The 18,058-nt window shown below is 37.9% G+C and overlaps 1 protein-coding gene across 1 annotated transcript in view; it reads right to left on the bottom strand.

Annotated features, from left to right (window-relative positions):
• Nucleotides 1-18,058, bottom strand: part of LOC126277985 (eukaryotic translation initiation factor 2A) — a 147,026-nt gene that overhangs the window by 35,966 nt on the left and 93,002 nt on the right. The window contains exons 10-11 of the mRNA XM_049977650.1: nt 13,724-13,887; nt 10,314-10,409 (exon numbers count right to left, since the gene is read on the bottom strand). Of these exons, the coding sequence (XP_049833607.1) occupies nt 10,314-10,409; nt 13,724-13,887 (260 nt within the window). The remainder of the gene's footprint in view (nt 1-10,313; nt 10,410-13,723; nt 13,888-18,058) is intronic.

The raw sequence follows: 18,058 nt of genomic DNA, 5'->3' as shown, positions 1-18,058 counted from the left end.
TGAATTGCTATCGTATTGTAAACAAAACATTGTCAAAGACTCTCATTGTTTGGAAAGATATTAATACACCTAGGAGTTGTCAGTTGCCAGTTCGGATATGCAGTGCGGTTAGCTCTGAGAGTCAGTTGTTGAGTCTGTGAAGTCTGTCAGCTCTGTTTTGTAAATAAACGTCTGTAATGAAGAATTATTTGTTGTCGTCAATATGAACTCAAGACCTTTTGCACGAAGCAGACACCTCCTAATGCAACGTTTTAATTTGGTTGAGGAAGCTGGGATCGCTATAAGTGCAAACAAATTGAAGTGGAACGTTTTAATTTGGTGTTGAGAAGCTGAAATGTTATAATTTGGTGGAGGAAGCAGAGGATATGACGACCACCCAGTGATTCTTCAAAATAAAATTCGTCTCTTCTGGGATCACAAGAAGAAAATACGTCTGTTTTGGACCACAAGAAGAGGATATACGACGGACCAGTCATTCTTCAGAAGTAAATACGTTGATTCTGGGGTCACAAGAAGAGGAGTGAATCAACCGAGCGAAACCATCCTGGAATTGAAGAAATTTCGCAAAACACGGACACCAACGACCGCCGACGGACACCAAGATAAGTACCTGCTTCCTAAAATAACGGAAAAAGACGCAGATTTCAGTATTAACAGCGGTGTGGCGAGTACACCTATTAGGGAAAGTGCTTGTGACAGTGTAGGAATGTTGGAAATGTTAAAACAAATGTTTTCAGAGTTAAACTCGAAGTTGGATAACACAAACTCGAAGATGGGACGATTCTAGTGCCGAATTACGTCAACAAATTGAACAGACACAACAACAGATGGGCAGGTCGATTTCGAAGGCTGTGTGTGATTTAAAATCAGAAATAAATTCAAATACAGAACAGATTGCTCACACTAATCAGGTTCTCGAAGAATGGCGAATTACTTTTGAGTCAAACCAAAAAGAACTTAGTTGTCGTGTGGACACGGTTGAGAGCAAAATTTCTGTCCTTGAAACTGATTTAAGTAACAAAATTTCAAATAACCAGTCAAAACTTAAAAAAGTTGTTGATTTTGTAAATGAGGAAAATTCTCAATTGAGAAATGAATTTGACCAGACAAAACGATTTTTTGAAAGAGAAATTGAATCTTTCAAATCTGATTCTGACAAAAAGGTCACAGAAATTTGTAGTAGAGTAGGTAACGTCGAAAAAACTGTAGACAGAAAATTTGTAGAAATACAAGAAACTATGTTGCAAAAAAGTTTTAGTAATAGTTGTAATGGGGTATGGGGAAATTTTCCCATTAAAACTTATCCCGGTGACAAGAATATACACCCAAAAGACTTCATGCAATACTGCAAGGAGCAGTTCACGTCCATAATGACAGATAGTGTTAAGATAAAATTTGTAAAGAAATTACTTGATGGTGAGGCGCTTTCGTGGGCCAATCAGAATTGTTCTGCGGAAATGTCCTTTGAAGATTTCGAAAAATGTTTTCTAACCAAATTTTGGTCTGAAACTGAGCAAGCTCGAATCAAAAGTGAATTCTTGAATGGTCCTAGTTACAGAGAATCTGATGGGTCAATGGAAGCCTATTGTGAGAAACAGTTGCAAAAATTAGTGCATCTGGATAAGCCATTTGATGAGCTAACTCAAATTGATGCACTAAAACGGAGACTTCCGAAAAGAGTACAATGGGGTTTAGTATATGGTCCAGATGAGTCCATAGAACAATTCTTGAAATATGTGGACAAACTTGATAGAGCCTTTGAACAAAACAACAGATTTAACAACTTTGTAGGTTCATCACACAGAGGGTGGGAACCGAACCGTGGAAATAATAACAATAATAGTGAACGAAGAAACTTTAACAACAACAGGGATAATTATAATAGCAATGACAGAAGAAATTTTGGTAGGAATGATCAGCACTTTAATTCAAACAGAGAATGGGAAAATCAAAACAGGTCCTGGGGTAATGACATGAGAGAAGGTAACCCGAGGCAGGGAAACGACAGACATAGGCCTTTAAACGACTAAATGCTCCACTGGGAGTCTGTCAGTTTGGGGCAAGGAATTTTCAAAATCAGGCTAATTTCACCCGGAACAAACAGCACTATAATCAGAGACCTAACCAGTATAGACAGTATGCTTATGATCGATCTGTAGATAGAGGTAATGAAAAAATTAAATTTGACAGGAAATTTTGGAATGTCATCAGAGAAAATACTAGAAACAACTGTAATAGGAACCAGGCTACCTTTGATGAAGTAGGCTTAGAAGATGATATAATTGCAAATTTATATAATCAAGAAGAAGCACCTAATGCTGAAATGAAAGGTAAGGATAACTTTGATAATTTTGGATTGTACAAACTTATGTGTGGTGATGTTTTAGATGTAAGTTGTCATAATGACGTTCGTACTGAAGTTTCTGGAAAGCCTGATATTCATGTGGATGTGGTTGGTGAAGATGGAGTTGTGAGTAATGTTGGTGATACTAGTAGTGTTTGTAGTGTAAGCTCAGGCAATGATGATGATAATGTTGATGTTAAGGCTAAAGGTGATTATGTACTAGAAGATTTTGATGGTGAATTGGATGGAATAGTTTATGTTGAAGTTAAGGATGATGTTATAAGCAATAGTGTTGAGAATAGTTGTGCCAGGAACTCTAACTACATTCCACATGAGAATCAGATTGTGCCAGTTCAGCTTAGTCATACATCAGGAGACAGGGGGGTTGATTGTGCTGATGCATCTGAGATTATTTTGAAATCTGTTTGGGACAAATTTAAAGATTACAGTGATGACAATGATGTTAAGATCAAATTAAGGGAAATTTGTGAACCAGTTTCTGCTTTTAAGCCTAATGAAATCATCAAACGGGGTACTAGTCAGGATGTGTGTGAGGTAAATAGTAATTCAGACATTCCAGTAAATTCCAGTAGACCTAGAAGTTTGAAGAAAGTATTGCCTAATAAAGAAAACCTACATATGGAACAGAGGTATGATGAGATAGCAGAAGATCTTTCGTATGAAGAATAGGAAGAAAGGGAAAACACCACTATTGGTAATCCATACATAAAAATTAAAGCTGCAGGTTGGGAAGGGTATTGCTTGATTGACACAGGGAGTCCAATTAGTGCCATTTCAAGCAAATTAAGAGATATAATTAAGCATGATCCTGACTTTGTTGAATTACCAGTTGTTGGAATAAAAATTAGAGGCATTACCGGCAAACTGAGCAAAATTGTTAATAGACAGGTGTTGTTGTCCTTCAGTATAAATTATGTACAGTTTACTCAAGAATGTCTCGTAATAAGTGACCTAAATGAGAATGTACTGTTGGGTATGGACTGGATATTAAAAGCTAATGCAGCATTTGATTGGGAAAAGAGTTTGTTTACCTTTATTGATCCTAAGACGAGAGTATGTTCCAGTACTGACATGTCGGTTCAAAACTGTGCTGATAAGGGAATTGAAATTAGGGACGTTACATTTTCTAAAGACAGTGGTTATTGTGTAGAGGAAATTACTGAGGATTATGATGATGGAGAATATGGGGATATAGTTCAAGAAAAATTACAGGAATCAGATAATTTGAACCAAGAACAGAAGGTAGAGTTAGAAAGATTATTGTGGAATTACTGTGATGTTTTTGATGATAGGCCTGGCAGAGTAAAGAATTATCAATGTAAACTCAGATTAAAACCACATGAGCCATTCTTTATAAAACTTTATAGTGTACCCATTGCAAAGAGAAAAGATGTAGAAAAGGAACTTCAAAAGATGGAAGAGTGGGGCACCATTGAGAGAAGTAAGAGCCAATACAATAATCCTTTGGTAGTGGTTGCAAAACGTGATGGCAGTGTCAGGCTTGTACTAGATTCAAGACACCTAAATAAGTATCTGGAAAGAGAGACCGATCATCCCGAGAATATAGACGAATTACTTCATAAATTTGAAAGAATGAAATACATGACCAGTTTAGATTTCACATCTGGATTTCACCAAGTAGAATTAGAAAATGATTCCAGAAAGTATACTGCCTTTTTGTATGGGGGAAGATGTTACCAGTATTGTGTGGTACCATTTGGGCTGAATGTCTCAGTAGCCGAATTCATTAGAGCACTTAACTTTGTTTTGGGAAAAGATCTTTTATCAAAATTAACTGTGTATGTAGATGACATTCTGATCACTGGAGAAACTTGGGAAGAACATGTTAATACTTTGAGGGAGGTTTGCAATAGATTAAGGAAAGGGGGAATGTCACTTAAATTATCTAAATGTAAGTTTAGTATGAAAAAATTGAAGTTTCTGGGGCACAGTATTTCTGAGGAAGGTATTTTGCCAGATCCTGAAAAACTCGAGGCAATTGCAAAATTCCCAATTCCAAAAACCAAGAAACAACTAAAGTCATTTTTCGGGATGTGCGGTTACTACAGAAAGTTCATTAGTACCCAAGCTCTAAATGCTCCAAGTCTTAACAGATTGCTGAAGAAAAACACAATGTGGGTTTGGGATCAGGAATGTGAAGCTGCTTTTGAAGAAATAAAAACACAGTTATGTAACAGTCAAATTTTGTACCGTCCTGACTTAAGTTTACCTTTTTGCATTATGGCAGATAGTAGAGATTATGGCCTAGGTGCTCACCTTTTCCAAGAAGTAAATATAAATGGGAAAATAGAACACAGGTCTATTGCTTTTGCTAGTCGAACCTTGAAAAAACATGAGAGGCAATACACTGTTACCGAGAAAGAGCTTTTGGCCATTTACTGGGCATTTTCTAAATTCAGAAATTATTTATTGGGAAACCAGGTAGTTGTCTATACAGACCATAAGGCATTAATTTATATTCAAGAATGTAGGTTGCATCATGGAAGGATTACCAGGTGGGCACTCTAGTTACAACAATTTAATTACTCAATAAAATATCTTAGAGGACCCGATAATGTAGTTGCTGATGCTTTATCTAGACTACCTGTGGGGGGTGACTTTGAAGATGACAGTGGGGAATGTGAAAAAGAATTCAAAATTATGTATTTAAGAGGGGTGGACAATGAACAAGAAATCAGAGACATTTGTAATGACATCCTACGGAATCAGAACCACGATGAGAACTGTAAACTGGTCAAAAGTTATTTAGGGAAAAAGGGACATGAAAAAGTGGGAGATTATTACAAAATCTACAAGGGGATTCTATTCAAGAGAAACAGTGTAGATAGCGATGTATGGAAATTATGTTGGCCTGAACAGTACATCAATGTACACATCAAGTACATTCATGAAAGTTTTGGTCATTGTGGGATTCAAAAGTGTATCCAGAAAATCCAAGAAAACGTGAACTTTAACAACATAGCCAGGAGGGTTAGAAAAATTTTGACGGGTTGTGACAGGTGCCAAAGAGTAAAAGTATCCAACCAAACTTGTCGAGGATTGATGCAAAACATCTTACCAAAAGAACAACACGAGTTAGTCGCTGTCGACTTATATGGACCATTACCGAAGACCAGAGGAGGCTATTGCTACATTTTTGTTATGGTTGATGTTTTTTCAAAATTCATTAAGTTATACCCTCTTCGCAAGGCAAACAGTAAGAGCATTATTTCAAAAATCAGAGGAGACTATTTTGGCAGGGTTGGAAAACCTCAGAAAATCTTATCAGACAATGGGACTCAATTTACTTCTGGAGTATGGAAAGCTTTTGTTGAAGATGAAAATATAAGTCACATTCTTATTTCAGCTTATCATCCGTCAGGAAACCCTTCGGAGAGATACATGAGGGAAACTGGGCGATTCTTTAGAACCTACTGCAATACTGATCATGCTATTTGGATTGACTATGTTGAGAAATTTCAAGATGTTGTGAACAGCCTACAGCATTCCTCAACAGGGTTTTCGCCTTATGAAATACAGTATAATAGCAAACCACCACATCCAATTAGTGATTTCATTGATTTTCCAGTCTGCAAACCATTAAGTACTCAAGAGAGAGAGGAAATAGTGAGAAAGACCATGAAATCTCAAGGTGATAAGAGGAAATGTAGACATGACAAAAGATTGAAGCCTACTCAATTTAAAATTGAAGACTTGGTCCTTGTTAAAACACGAGAAGTCTAAAGCCATCAGTGGTGAATTAAAAAAGTTTTTTGACATATACATTGGACCTTTCAAGATTCAGGACAATCCTCATCCGAATGCTTACCGTCTAGTCTACCCAAATTCTGGCAGACTGTTTGGCCTATGAAACGTGACCGAACTGAAATTGTATAAAAAAAATGTAAAAAAGTATTTTAGATAATAGATGTTTATAGACTTTTATATGTAATCTTACCAGGATATTTTTGTATACTTTGTTATGTTGTATTTATCTGATTCCTCAGGGGAGCATACATTCTTTGTGTGCTAAGTGTTTGACGAGCACTAGGTCCCCTAGCTACGCAATTGTCATATTTAATTTTCGTATTCTGGCATTGCATCTTACACTTACTCTGTGATCCTGTACAATCAATTTTCTCCATCTGTCAGTCTATCCTCTCTTAGCTTTAAGAAATTATTTAGAGTAAATTTTCTTGAGTAATTAGACTTTAGAGAATTCAAATTTCTGTGTCCTTAAAAACCGGTCCACCGACTATTAAATGCTTTTGCTAATGTTTAACTGGGTTTGACCACTGTATGCTGTATATTCATAGCGGACTGTGCTATTGCAGCCTGTGATAGCCTGCAGTGTATATGGAAACCATACGGACTGTGAAGATGAGACTGAAATACAGTGTGTGGCATTGAGGTATACGGACCTTTAAGGAAGAAGATCACCGACCTTCAAGAAAGAAGATCACCGGTCTTCAAGAAAGAAGACACCAAAGATATGTGTAAAACTTTTCTGTTTTGTAATGTAAGGACATCAACCCTTCCGTGTTTCACGTGGAAGTGCTGATGGGGGGGTTGTGTAACATTACAGGACATATTGGGACATATTGAAGTATTCGATACTGTAGACTTTTAGGGGATGTCGATACAGATATGCAAAATGTAAAGGGAAACTTTGGTGATGTTTAAATATTGTACTATGTCAATATTAGGACATTTTGCACAGAAAGAACAAAAATAGAATTAATGTAAATATATATTAGTGTTAGTAACCTATTTTCATTCAATTTTGTAATTATATTTCATTTTGTAAAAGAAAGACTCACTGTTTGCTGTAGCTCTGATTAATTGTATAAATTATCAGTTTTGAGCTAAATTATTTCGTATAATATGGACAAGATACTTTTAAAAACTCACCAGCTAGAGAGAAAGTCTGTAAATGAACGTTTAATGCACACTTCTGGAACTTTCTATGGAGAAATTCTATATTATGATCGCAAAAATACGAAAACTTGTGAAAACTGTTTCATAACCTAATTTCGAAAGACGATTTGTATCAAGAAATATTGCTAAAAAGATTTATTTACGTTTTGAAACACGATTTAAATCATTTTACATATAAATAGTTGTTCTAAATCACTCAAGAAATATCCAGAATCAAATGTCAAGATATTGCTGGAAACATCGGTACAAATCTGGTGAAGGTTATCCAGAAGCTGGTAGAAAAATGTTATAAAATCTATTTGGAAATTATGCTTGTAAGAATTTATATGTACTGATCCTTTTACTTACTTTAATCTGTACTAAAATTCTGTAATGTCTAATTTAGTTTTAAGTCGTGAATTGCTATCGTATTGTAAACAAAACATTGTCAAAGACTCTCATTGTTTAGAAAGATATTAATACACCTAGGAGTTGTCAGTTGCCAGTTCGGATAGCTCTGAGAGTCAGTTGTTGAGTCTGTGAAGTCTGTCAGCTTTGTTTTGTAAATAAACGTCTGTAATGAAGAATTACTTGTTGTCGTCAATATGAACTCAAGACCTTTTGCACGAAGCAGACACCTCCTAATGCAACGTTTTAATTTGGTTGAGGAAGCTGGGATCGCTATAAGTGCAAACAAATTGAAGTGGAACATTTTAATTTGGTGTTGAGGAGCTGAAATGTTATAAGGTTATGATGGAAAATAAAATCCTGGACCAAGTTAAGGATTTTATGGGGAGTAAACAAGATGGGGATATCACCCAGCTTGACATAGGTGGACAACGCCCATGACTGGGCAGGGGAGGCCACTTGGATCAAAATCACCCCACTACCTATTTTAGATAATGCCGGCACTTCCCTAAACCTATCTTTAAGGTGGTCTACAAAAACGTGGGGCTTCGTTGCCTGAAAGGTCTCTGCATCAGTCCTGCTGCAAACCAGGTACCAACGCAAATACAGCTCATAAAACCGAGTCGCCCTACAGTCCTCCCAAGGTGTGGCCAGGTGTGGAAGGGGAGGGGGGGGGGGGGGGGGGGGGGGGGGGGAGAAATCGAGAATCATAGGTCACAGCATCAAATTCATTTCGTACATGCTTTGAAACTGCTGGGGCTGAGCATCCACCAGACTGAGTTGATTTAACTCGTTTCATTGCGGGTCAGCCTCCCCGATGCCACCCACTCCAATCAGGGGCTCTCCCCATGAGCACCACCCTGCTGCAACAAGGGCCACCTGGCGGGATAGCCATTGCTTGGAGTCCTGGTGCCCCAGAAGAATGGGCACCTACTCCTTGGCATATGCGGGGATGTCATAACTCAGGCATCAGCAGTGCGATCCCTGTGTTGTCAGGCGGCTACCACCAAGAGGGTACTTGACAACCCCACGACGGACCGGTTACCACGCTGGATTTAGGGTGGCAAAATGGTCCAGAATTGTCAAAGGCGCGAAGGATGGTACAGTGCAGGATACGAGAAGTAGGCAACCTACAAGACTGAGGGGGCTAAGCCCGCCACACGATAATAAGCAGCATGCAAGTTCTCAGCGCATGACGGACAAAGAACACCTTGTAAGGTGTCCTTCCCCAAATGGCACAAACTATCAACAGAAATCTGAAAAAGGTGGAGGTCAAACCCAAAAGGGGACCATCACAGAAAAGCTGAAACATTGGAGACTTCTTTTACTCGCCTCTTACGACAGGCAGAAATACTGTGGGCCAATTCTAACCCCCCAAATCCGCAGAGGGGAATCCTGGTACAACAGCTTGATTTTCATGGTCCCAAGATATTCGTTATATTGAGGTTTTGACTGTATTGCAACTATTATTCTCACACTTTCTGTATGAACAAAAAACGATGCAAGTAATACACAAAAACATAATTACAATGAGTTGCGTAAAACACTTATCTGCAGTAATAAATGAGAAAATGAATGAGGTGCAGGCTGTGACATGTAAATGGGAGGAAGTAAGTGTTGTGCATGTGGAAGTGATCACAAAACAAAGAGGGTTCAAAGGAGCAAAAAATAGTCAATGGTTGGTTAAGATGAAATAGCTGCCAAGTGACACCGTTCAGAAAGCAAATTCACTGAGGGGCACGACCATCACCACAGTTCATGGGATTTTACTCTAAGAATGATTTTACTAATCTTTGGCACCTGAGCAGAATACAGCTTTGATATACTTTCTTCTCATTTGCTTGAGTCTGGTTATTTGGAAGTGTGGGTTATATAGCGTGACAATCTGCGTGACAATGAGAGGTATTCCATATTTGTGTTGGAGGAGGTGGTACAGACAGTGTTGCTTAAATAAATGGGGATACAATATGCAATTAGATGACCCATGATGCTCAAATTGGGTCTCCGCCATGAACTACGAGTAAATCCTAAGACTTCATACTAGTGGGTAATGTTCACTGTGACAAAATGATGACAGCTCAGGCTTCAGTGCCCAGGTAACAACTGGACTGCATTGCCGATATTTAAGACCATAAATCCTGGTTGACTAATCTTAGCTTTTCTCTGAGGATATAACAGAGGAATGAAAACGCATTCACAATGTCTTGATAGCAATTTTGCCTAAATTTCTGCAACTCTTCACAGTTTCTGAACATTACACTACAGTTAGATATCAAGATGTGATGAATTAACTGAATTTTGAGACAATTCATCATTTTTCATAAAGCATGATTCATTATCTGATTTGGGGCAATAATGATTAATCATTACATATCTGACTGAAACAGTCCTTTGGCGAACATGATAGTAGTCTGAAATCAGAATCTATTAAAAAATCATAATATTTGAGTTTAATATTCCATTTTTCCGACCAATATTTCAATGACTGATCTAGTTGCAGTGTCAGGTGACTGTCAATCAACATAATACTTTGAAGAAAGATTAGAATTGTCAAGCTGGCTGCATCGATCATATTTTATCACAACTGCAAAGGAAACTACGTTAATTTTGATGCTATGCTTACACTCTGGTTTAAGGTTGGTTGGTGGTTCATCTTCATGTAGCCGAAAGTTGCTCTCCCTGCCACGAGCTGATGGCGGTCTGTATACTTGAGTTGAGGCTGTAACAGAATTAACAACAAATATCAATATTATCACCAACACTATTATCAGTCATTATGTCATGAAATAATTAGTTGGACATTAGGAACCAAGTCAGAGAGATTGCGACACTGTCATTTGTACAAAATTAATAGAAAAATGAGTCTGATCTGTCAATCCTTTCTGTATAATTTGTTTCATGTACAATGGGCACCATAAGAACATTTTATATTCAGAGAGTGAGTGGTTGAGCGACAGTTGGGAGAGAATGTCACAGGAAAACTATAGAAATATTTCAATGAAATGTGGGGACCACCTCTGCAACGCTTATTAAGCACAAAAAGTGTTGTCTTTGATACAATAGATGTACAGTTCCAACAGTCCACATCACCTTTACACAGGGACATTAATAACAGAAACTGCAAAGAGCAAAAAACTTAAAAACAGACTCCAGTATGTTTGATCATTGAAAGCATATATGACATTTTCTTTTGAAAAGCTTTTCTGAGTACCAAATTGACATTTAGTTAATACTTTGCTTTTACAAATATGTGAAGCTAATCTTGAATATACTACTACTTCGAGAATTCCATACAAGCTTTTACTTTTTAGTGACAACGTACTTTAGATCTAGAACAAAAAAGCAGCACAGTCAGAGATAACTTCATATACTTATATTATTTAATTAAGAGGCATACTGCAGGAATATATATTTGGGGTCTGTTAGTTCATGATGATCAAACATTAACAATGATAGGAATCAAGACTCAACCATACCTGAAGGGAGTAAAGCAAAGATGTAAATATACTGAAGTATTTTAAATAGGCCTATACACAGCTGAAGTCAAAGATTGTGAGAGCACACTTGGCAAGATGACCAAATACATAAAATGAAGAACAAACTGCCTTCAGTCACAAGTTGCGTTTATTTACTGCACTATGTATTTCGAGTTCTGGAGGCTCATCTTCAGGTGCTTTTTAGTGAATTACTAAAAAGCACCAGGACGACGTTGCCAAACATGTGTCACCCAGTCAATTATAAGTTCACTGACCATCCACCCTTTCCGATTTGCTCTCACTAATACCGGTATGCCTTTTACTGATATTTTCGGAATAGTTTTTCTTTTACATATCACGTAAGATGGTAGCTTTCGTCCACTGCCAGTTACAAACAACAAAAGCAAAACGAGCATAATGGAATGTAGTCAAATTAAATTGGGTGATGCTGAGGGAATTAGATTAGGAAATGAGACACTTAAAGTAGTAAAGGAGTTTTGCTATTTGGGGAGTAAAATAACTGATGATGGTCAAAGTAGAGAGGATATAAAATTTAGACTGGGAATGGCAAGGAAAGTGTTTCTGAAGAAGAGAAATTTGTGAACATCGAGTATAGATTTAAGTGTCAGGAAGTCATTTCTGAAAGTATTTGTATGGAGTGTAGCCATGTATGGAAGTGAAACATGGATGATAAATAGTTTGGACAAGAAGAGAATAGAAGCTTTTGAAATGTGGTGCTACAGAAGAATGCTGAAGATTAGATGGGTAGATCACATAACTAATGAGGAGGTATTGAATAGAATTGGGGAGAAGAGGAGTTTGTGGCACAACTTGACAAAAAGAAGGGACTGGATGGTAGGACATGTTTTGAAGCATCAAGGGATCACAAATTTAGCATTGGAGGGCAGCATGAAGGGTAAAAATCGTAGAGGGAGACCAAGAGATGAATACGCTAAGCAGATTCAGAAGGATGTAGGTTGCAGTAAGTACTGGGAGATGAAGAAGCTTGCACAGGATAGAGTAGCATGGAGAGCTGCATCAAACCAGTCTCAGGACTGAAGACGACGACAACAACAACAACAACAACAACATACTGTACATCTTTGTTTCTCACTGCCACCAGTTCGTATCATGATGCTGGATTCTCCTTTCCTGTTCACTGTGTTGTCGAGTGGCATCTCAAAATATACTGGTGTTTGATCCGCATTATCAATTTGCGGTAATATATAGGACTGTTTACGACGCAGATTTATCACATAACGATGAAAATTCACTATTTTTTCCTCGTAATCACCTGGAAGCCGTTGAGCGATAGTTGTTTCCTCCTGAATCCTAAACCATTTCGCTTGAAAAGTCTTGATAGCCAGCCCCGGCTAGCTTCAAAACTGGTAATGCCTAGTTCTTTGGCTAAAGACAATGCTTTAAGTTGGCACATTTCACTCGTCACCGTGCATCCGTATTGTCGCTTCTCATCTACATAATCTCGAGGTCCGGATGCTTCGCCTTTTGGCCGCGAAATGCCCGGCGATTATTATTAGTTTCTTGAAGCTGCATTTTATTTTTTCGCCGGTCATGAATACAACTCTCACTCACGTCGTACTTTCTTCCTGCTGCACAGTTTCCACTATTGTCGGCTTCCTCAATAATTTTCACTTTTTCTTTAGCAGTGTATGAGCGATAACGAGAACTTATAGCCATAATTAACAAGTTTGAAAACGTTAATACTTCACTCCTAACGTGCTACTGATACATCACAGACTGAGGCCACAATAATGCAATAGTATAATGGGATGGATTGTGGGAGGTGGAGCAGCACCAACAATGTTTTGAATAATCCGCGCACCCCAGTTTTTCATTCTAAAATTCGGGGAAAAAACATGCGCGGATTACTCGAGTATATACGGTAATAAAATACAAAGTTAGAGTAGTATTAAAATATAAAGGACCATCACAAACACAATTTCCACGCAGACAATACAATTAAGTGCTAACAATATCAGATAGCTTAAGCTACGGATTAATAGGGAGCTCTAAGAACAGAAGTGAAAATACATGGTCAGTTTTAGCAGGTGTAAGGTGCAAACTGAACATACTAGATCTCTTTCATGAGAGAATAGCACTGTTGGTGATATACCAGAATCTTTAAATATCATTAACAGTCACTTCCTGAAATTAGCTGAAGAGTAAAATAAAAATTTTGCTGATGAAGTACACAGAAGCAAGTGTTTCAACACAGTTATGTATTATACAGTTATAGAAAACAAGACAGGATGAATCTGACTGAATTATCAAAAAAGAAAAAAAAATTAAGTGTAAAATCTCTCACATACAACAGGTGTATCAATGCTCACTTTCAGTTGTAAAGGATCTAATCAGCATCAAAGATTACTTGTATTGGTTCAAGTAGATACTTTATCACATTTAGAGAGACTTATTTTCGTAACTCAACTGTTACATCTTTCACTGACAATTCATCATTCTTTCGCTTCCTCATCTTGTTCACAATTTCTGTATTACCCTTTTGTGGTTACTAGAATTTTTTTTTTTAAATTCTTACCTGGAGTCTGGCTAGGCTGAATTCCTTCTACAGGTTTGTAACTGATTGGAGGTTCCTTAAATACTCCTTGAGGAAACTGCTGCCAGAGGACCTCCCATAATTCTTCTTGTTTGTTCCAAGGGCGTTCATACAACAATGAACCAGTGTAGTGCCATATTTTAAATCTGTGAACATTATTCAGTAATCAAGGGAAGCACTCAAAAACACTATATAACTGTAATAATACCTTAAATAGTACATGCCCTATTTATCCGAGTTGACTATAAGACGAGACCCCCTCCCCCAAATATTCTTCATTCGAAAAATACATGGTTGTCTTACATTCAGGATAAAGCTTTGTGTAATAGCTTAATATATGGCTGTCTTACATTGTCTTACATTCACAGACGGTGCTTTGGTAGCTGAGGTCACACTTATGTTTAATTTGACAATTTGAAAAGGATGGGATGGAGTGTGGTGCCACCAGCCCGGCCCAATGTTGGGAGGGTAGAGGAAAGCAGGCACCAAATATTTGTCATGCTGCCAAGCATCCCATATGCCTTGCTCTTTATGAATGTCTACCACATTTGAACTGCAGTTCATCTGAATCTAAATGTAGTTGGAACTGACTGACTTTACAAATGGGCAAATGCTCAGCAATATTCCACATTCCTACAGGAGGCAAATTAATTCTAATATAAATATGTTCACACACAACATCCAAAATGTGGCATAATAAATTAAACATGAAGGTCATCAAAGGTGCTAAAACAACTACTGTTTGACAGCACTATTGTTTTTCAAGGTAGGCAACAAATGATGAAGTACACTGTTAGCTCAAAGTGGTCCCATTTCTGCTGATTCCGTAGTTTTAGGCGAGTAACTACTTGAACATCAGCATCACATAATTCATCAAGAGACACATAGATAGAAATAAAGTGTTGACTTTTTTAGGCAGATGTTAAGATATTTTATGTCAATAAAGCAGTCTCAAAATTCAATATAATTGTAGCAGAATGGAACAATGACATACACTTAGTTCGCTTCTATATTATTTTCTGGGCTGCAGATTGTGGTGACAGACTGATTTGTAGAATAGTCCAAGATCTACATCTGCCACTACCTCCACATAGATAGACTGCAAACCACTCTAGCACTTGGCAGAAGGTACTTAGCACAGTACCACATACTAGTTCCAAATGAGTACGGAGTGCGGGAAGAGTAACTTTAAATACCTCTCTCTCTCTCTCTGTGTGTGTGTGTGTGTGTGTGTGTGTGTGTGTGTGTGTGTGTGTGTGTGTGTGTGTGTTTTTTCCTAGTCTAATCTTGTCTCCACCTTCTTTCAAGAGCTGACTGAATATTTGTGCAGCTTTTTCAGATAGTGTTCATTACAGATAACTGCATCATCTGCTAAAAGTATGACATCGCTATTGTCTGCCACAAAATTAATATACAACATACACAAGGATTTCCACACACTTCCCTATGTCACATCTGGACTTACATCTACATCTGTCGATGAGTCTCCATCCAAGAAAACACACTGCACCCTCTGTATCAAGAAATCCCCAGTCACAAAATTCGTTCGATACCCCTTATGACTGTACTTTTGATAATAAGCATGGGTGTGGCATTGAAGCATATGCTTTCTGGAAGTCTAACATCCACCAGGTTGACCTGATCAAGGCGTTTCAGGATAACAAGTGAAAACAGCTGAAGTTGATTTTGCGTGATTGATGTTTGTAGAATCTGAGCTGTTTGTCATAGAGATGGTCATTTGTTTGAAATACCACATTTTGTCTGAGGTCAGAATATGTTCTAGGATTTTACAACTGATGGACATCAAGGAGATTGGATGTTAGTACTGTGGTGGTTCACTTCTGCTTACTGTGGTGGTTCACTTCTGCTACCAGTCTTGTAGACAGATGCGATTTGCACTTCCTTCCAATCGGCACAGTATTTCTTTCAAGTGATCTTATACATTATGGTTAAAACGGGGACGAACTCTGCTGCAAATCTGTACAGAATCTGATATGATCCAGAAGCATTGTGTAATGTTAAAGTGCGCGTCATTTATGTTGGCGGCCGAGTTTAGGTTCGTTCTGCGCATCTAACGTCACAAAACACAGTCAGCCAATGAACAGAGAATGACGTTGCCAGATCTTGACTGTAGTGCAGAGCACGAACGAATGTCTTCAGTTTTAGAAACCTTCAGTCATAAATAAAGTAATAGAACAAAAACAATGTCTTGATAGCAGACTTTCTTTTATAGAAAGTTTTGAAAAAGCATTCTTTTTTCCAATTGCTTCATATTCTATTAACTAATTAAACCAAACAAGCAATAAGACTCCTAATTCAGGCGATAGCAAGGAAAAGTGTTTGTATCAATCTCACGAAACGCTTTTTCGCATTAAAGAACAGCGGTAATTGTTTATTTCCTATTGTACCTCGACGAAGCATGAGTCATTCATAGTCATACCAACAGTGTTTGTCAGTATTTTTCGTGATGTGTTAGAGGCCTCATGGAATTCTGTAGTGAGACAAGTTGCGATAGTGTAACGGTTAAGGTGTTGGGCTACTCTGCGAAAGGTTATGAGTTCAAATCTTGTGTGGTGCTTAATATTTTCATTATTTAAAAACAATATCGAAGTGCCTTTCTTCACGAATTATATTCGTTTGAATGCAACTTTTTGAAATTTCTAGTGCTTTGTCTCTTCATTAACACTTTCGCTGCTGCAAACACGTGCTCTCCGCACTCCGCGCACTGCACTGCTCGCCTGTGCAGACACATGATGTTCCCACTGCTTTGACACACTTATCATTCGATTTCATAAAACTATTTGGCCCAAACATTTGATTTTTACACATCTTCTTGACTGATACCTCCCCCATAAATGACTTAATTTTGTTTCGATGTTCAACGCAGTTACTCTGTTATTATGCAGCATTAAATGTAGTAAACCATTGCACGAAATTTTGAAGAGTTTGTTTCTTTCTAACGGAAATCACTTATGCAACTGCTGCACATGTACTTTAAACATGACTCCCTTGTAACTGCAAACAGAGAAAATGAAAAGCACATATACTAAAGTTTACCATTATCTTAGAAATTAGATTAAGGAAAGGAAAACCTACATTTCTAGCATTTGTAGACTTGGAGAAAGCTTTTGACAAAGCTGACTGAAATACTCTTTTTCAAATTCTGAAGGTGGCAGGGGTAAAATACAGAGAGCAAAAGGCTATTTACAATTTGTACAGAAACCAGATGGCAGTTATAAGAGTCGAGGGGCACGAGAGGGAAGCAGTGGTTGGTAAGGGAGTGAGACAGGGTTGTAGCCTCTCCCTGATGTTATTCAATCTGTATATTGAGCAAGCAGTAAAGGAAGCAAAAGAAAAATTCAGAGTAGGTATTAAAGTCCATGGAGAAGAAATAAAAACGTTGAGGTTCGTTGATGACCATGTAATTCTGTCAGACAGCAAGGGACTTGGAAGAGCAGCTCAACGGAATGAACAGAGTCTTGAAACGAGGGTATAAGATGAACATCAACAAAAGCAAAACGAGGATAATAGAATTTAGTTGAATTAAGTCACGTGATGCTGAGGGAATTAAAGTAGGAAATGAGACACTTAAAGTAGTAAAGGAGTTTTGCTATTTGAGGAGCAAAATAACTGGTGAGGTCGAAGTAGAGAGGATATAAAATGTAGACTGGCAATGGCAAGGAAAGTGTTTCTGAAGAAGAGAAATTTGTTAACATCAAGTATAGATTTAAGTGTCAGGAAGTCGTTTCTGAAAGTATTTGTATGGAGTGTTGTCATCTATGGAAGTGAAATGTGGACGATAAATAGTTTGGACAAGAAGAGAATAGAAGCTTTCGAAATGTGGTGCTACAGAAGTATGCTGAAGATTAGATGGGTAGATCGCATAACTAATGAGGAGGTATTGAATAGAATTGGGGAGAAGAGGAGTTTGAGGCACAATTTGACAAAAAGAAGGGACTGGTTGGTAGGACATGTTTTGAAGCATCAAGGGATCACAAATTTAGCACTGGAGGGCAGCATGAAGGGTAGAAATCGTAGAGGGAGACCAAGAGATGAATACACCAAGCACATTCAGAAGTAGGAAGGTTACAGTAGGCACAGGGAGATGAAGAAGCTTGCACAGGGTAGAGTAGCATGGAAAGATGCATCAAACCAGTCTCTGAGCTGAAGACCACAACAACAACAACAACAACAACAACAACAACTAATTATCAGGGGTGTCGTGGCCCCTGGAGACAGTGGCCATGTACAGTGTGTCACAGTTGTCGTCATTTCTTCTGTGTTGTTGTTGTTGTTGTTGTTGGTGGTGGTGGTGGT

The sequence above is a fragment of the Schistocerca gregaria genome, chromosome 6 (assembly GCF_023897955.1).
Source record: "Schistocerca gregaria isolate iqSchGreg1 chromosome 6, iqSchGreg1.2, whole genome shotgun sequence".
Taxonomy (NCBI): domain Eukaryota; kingdom Metazoa; phylum Arthropoda; class Insecta; order Orthoptera; family Acrididae; genus Schistocerca; species Schistocerca gregaria.
The sequence above is the reverse complement of the archived record's forward strand: the minus strand, read 5'-3'. Positions and strand labels throughout refer to the sequence as shown.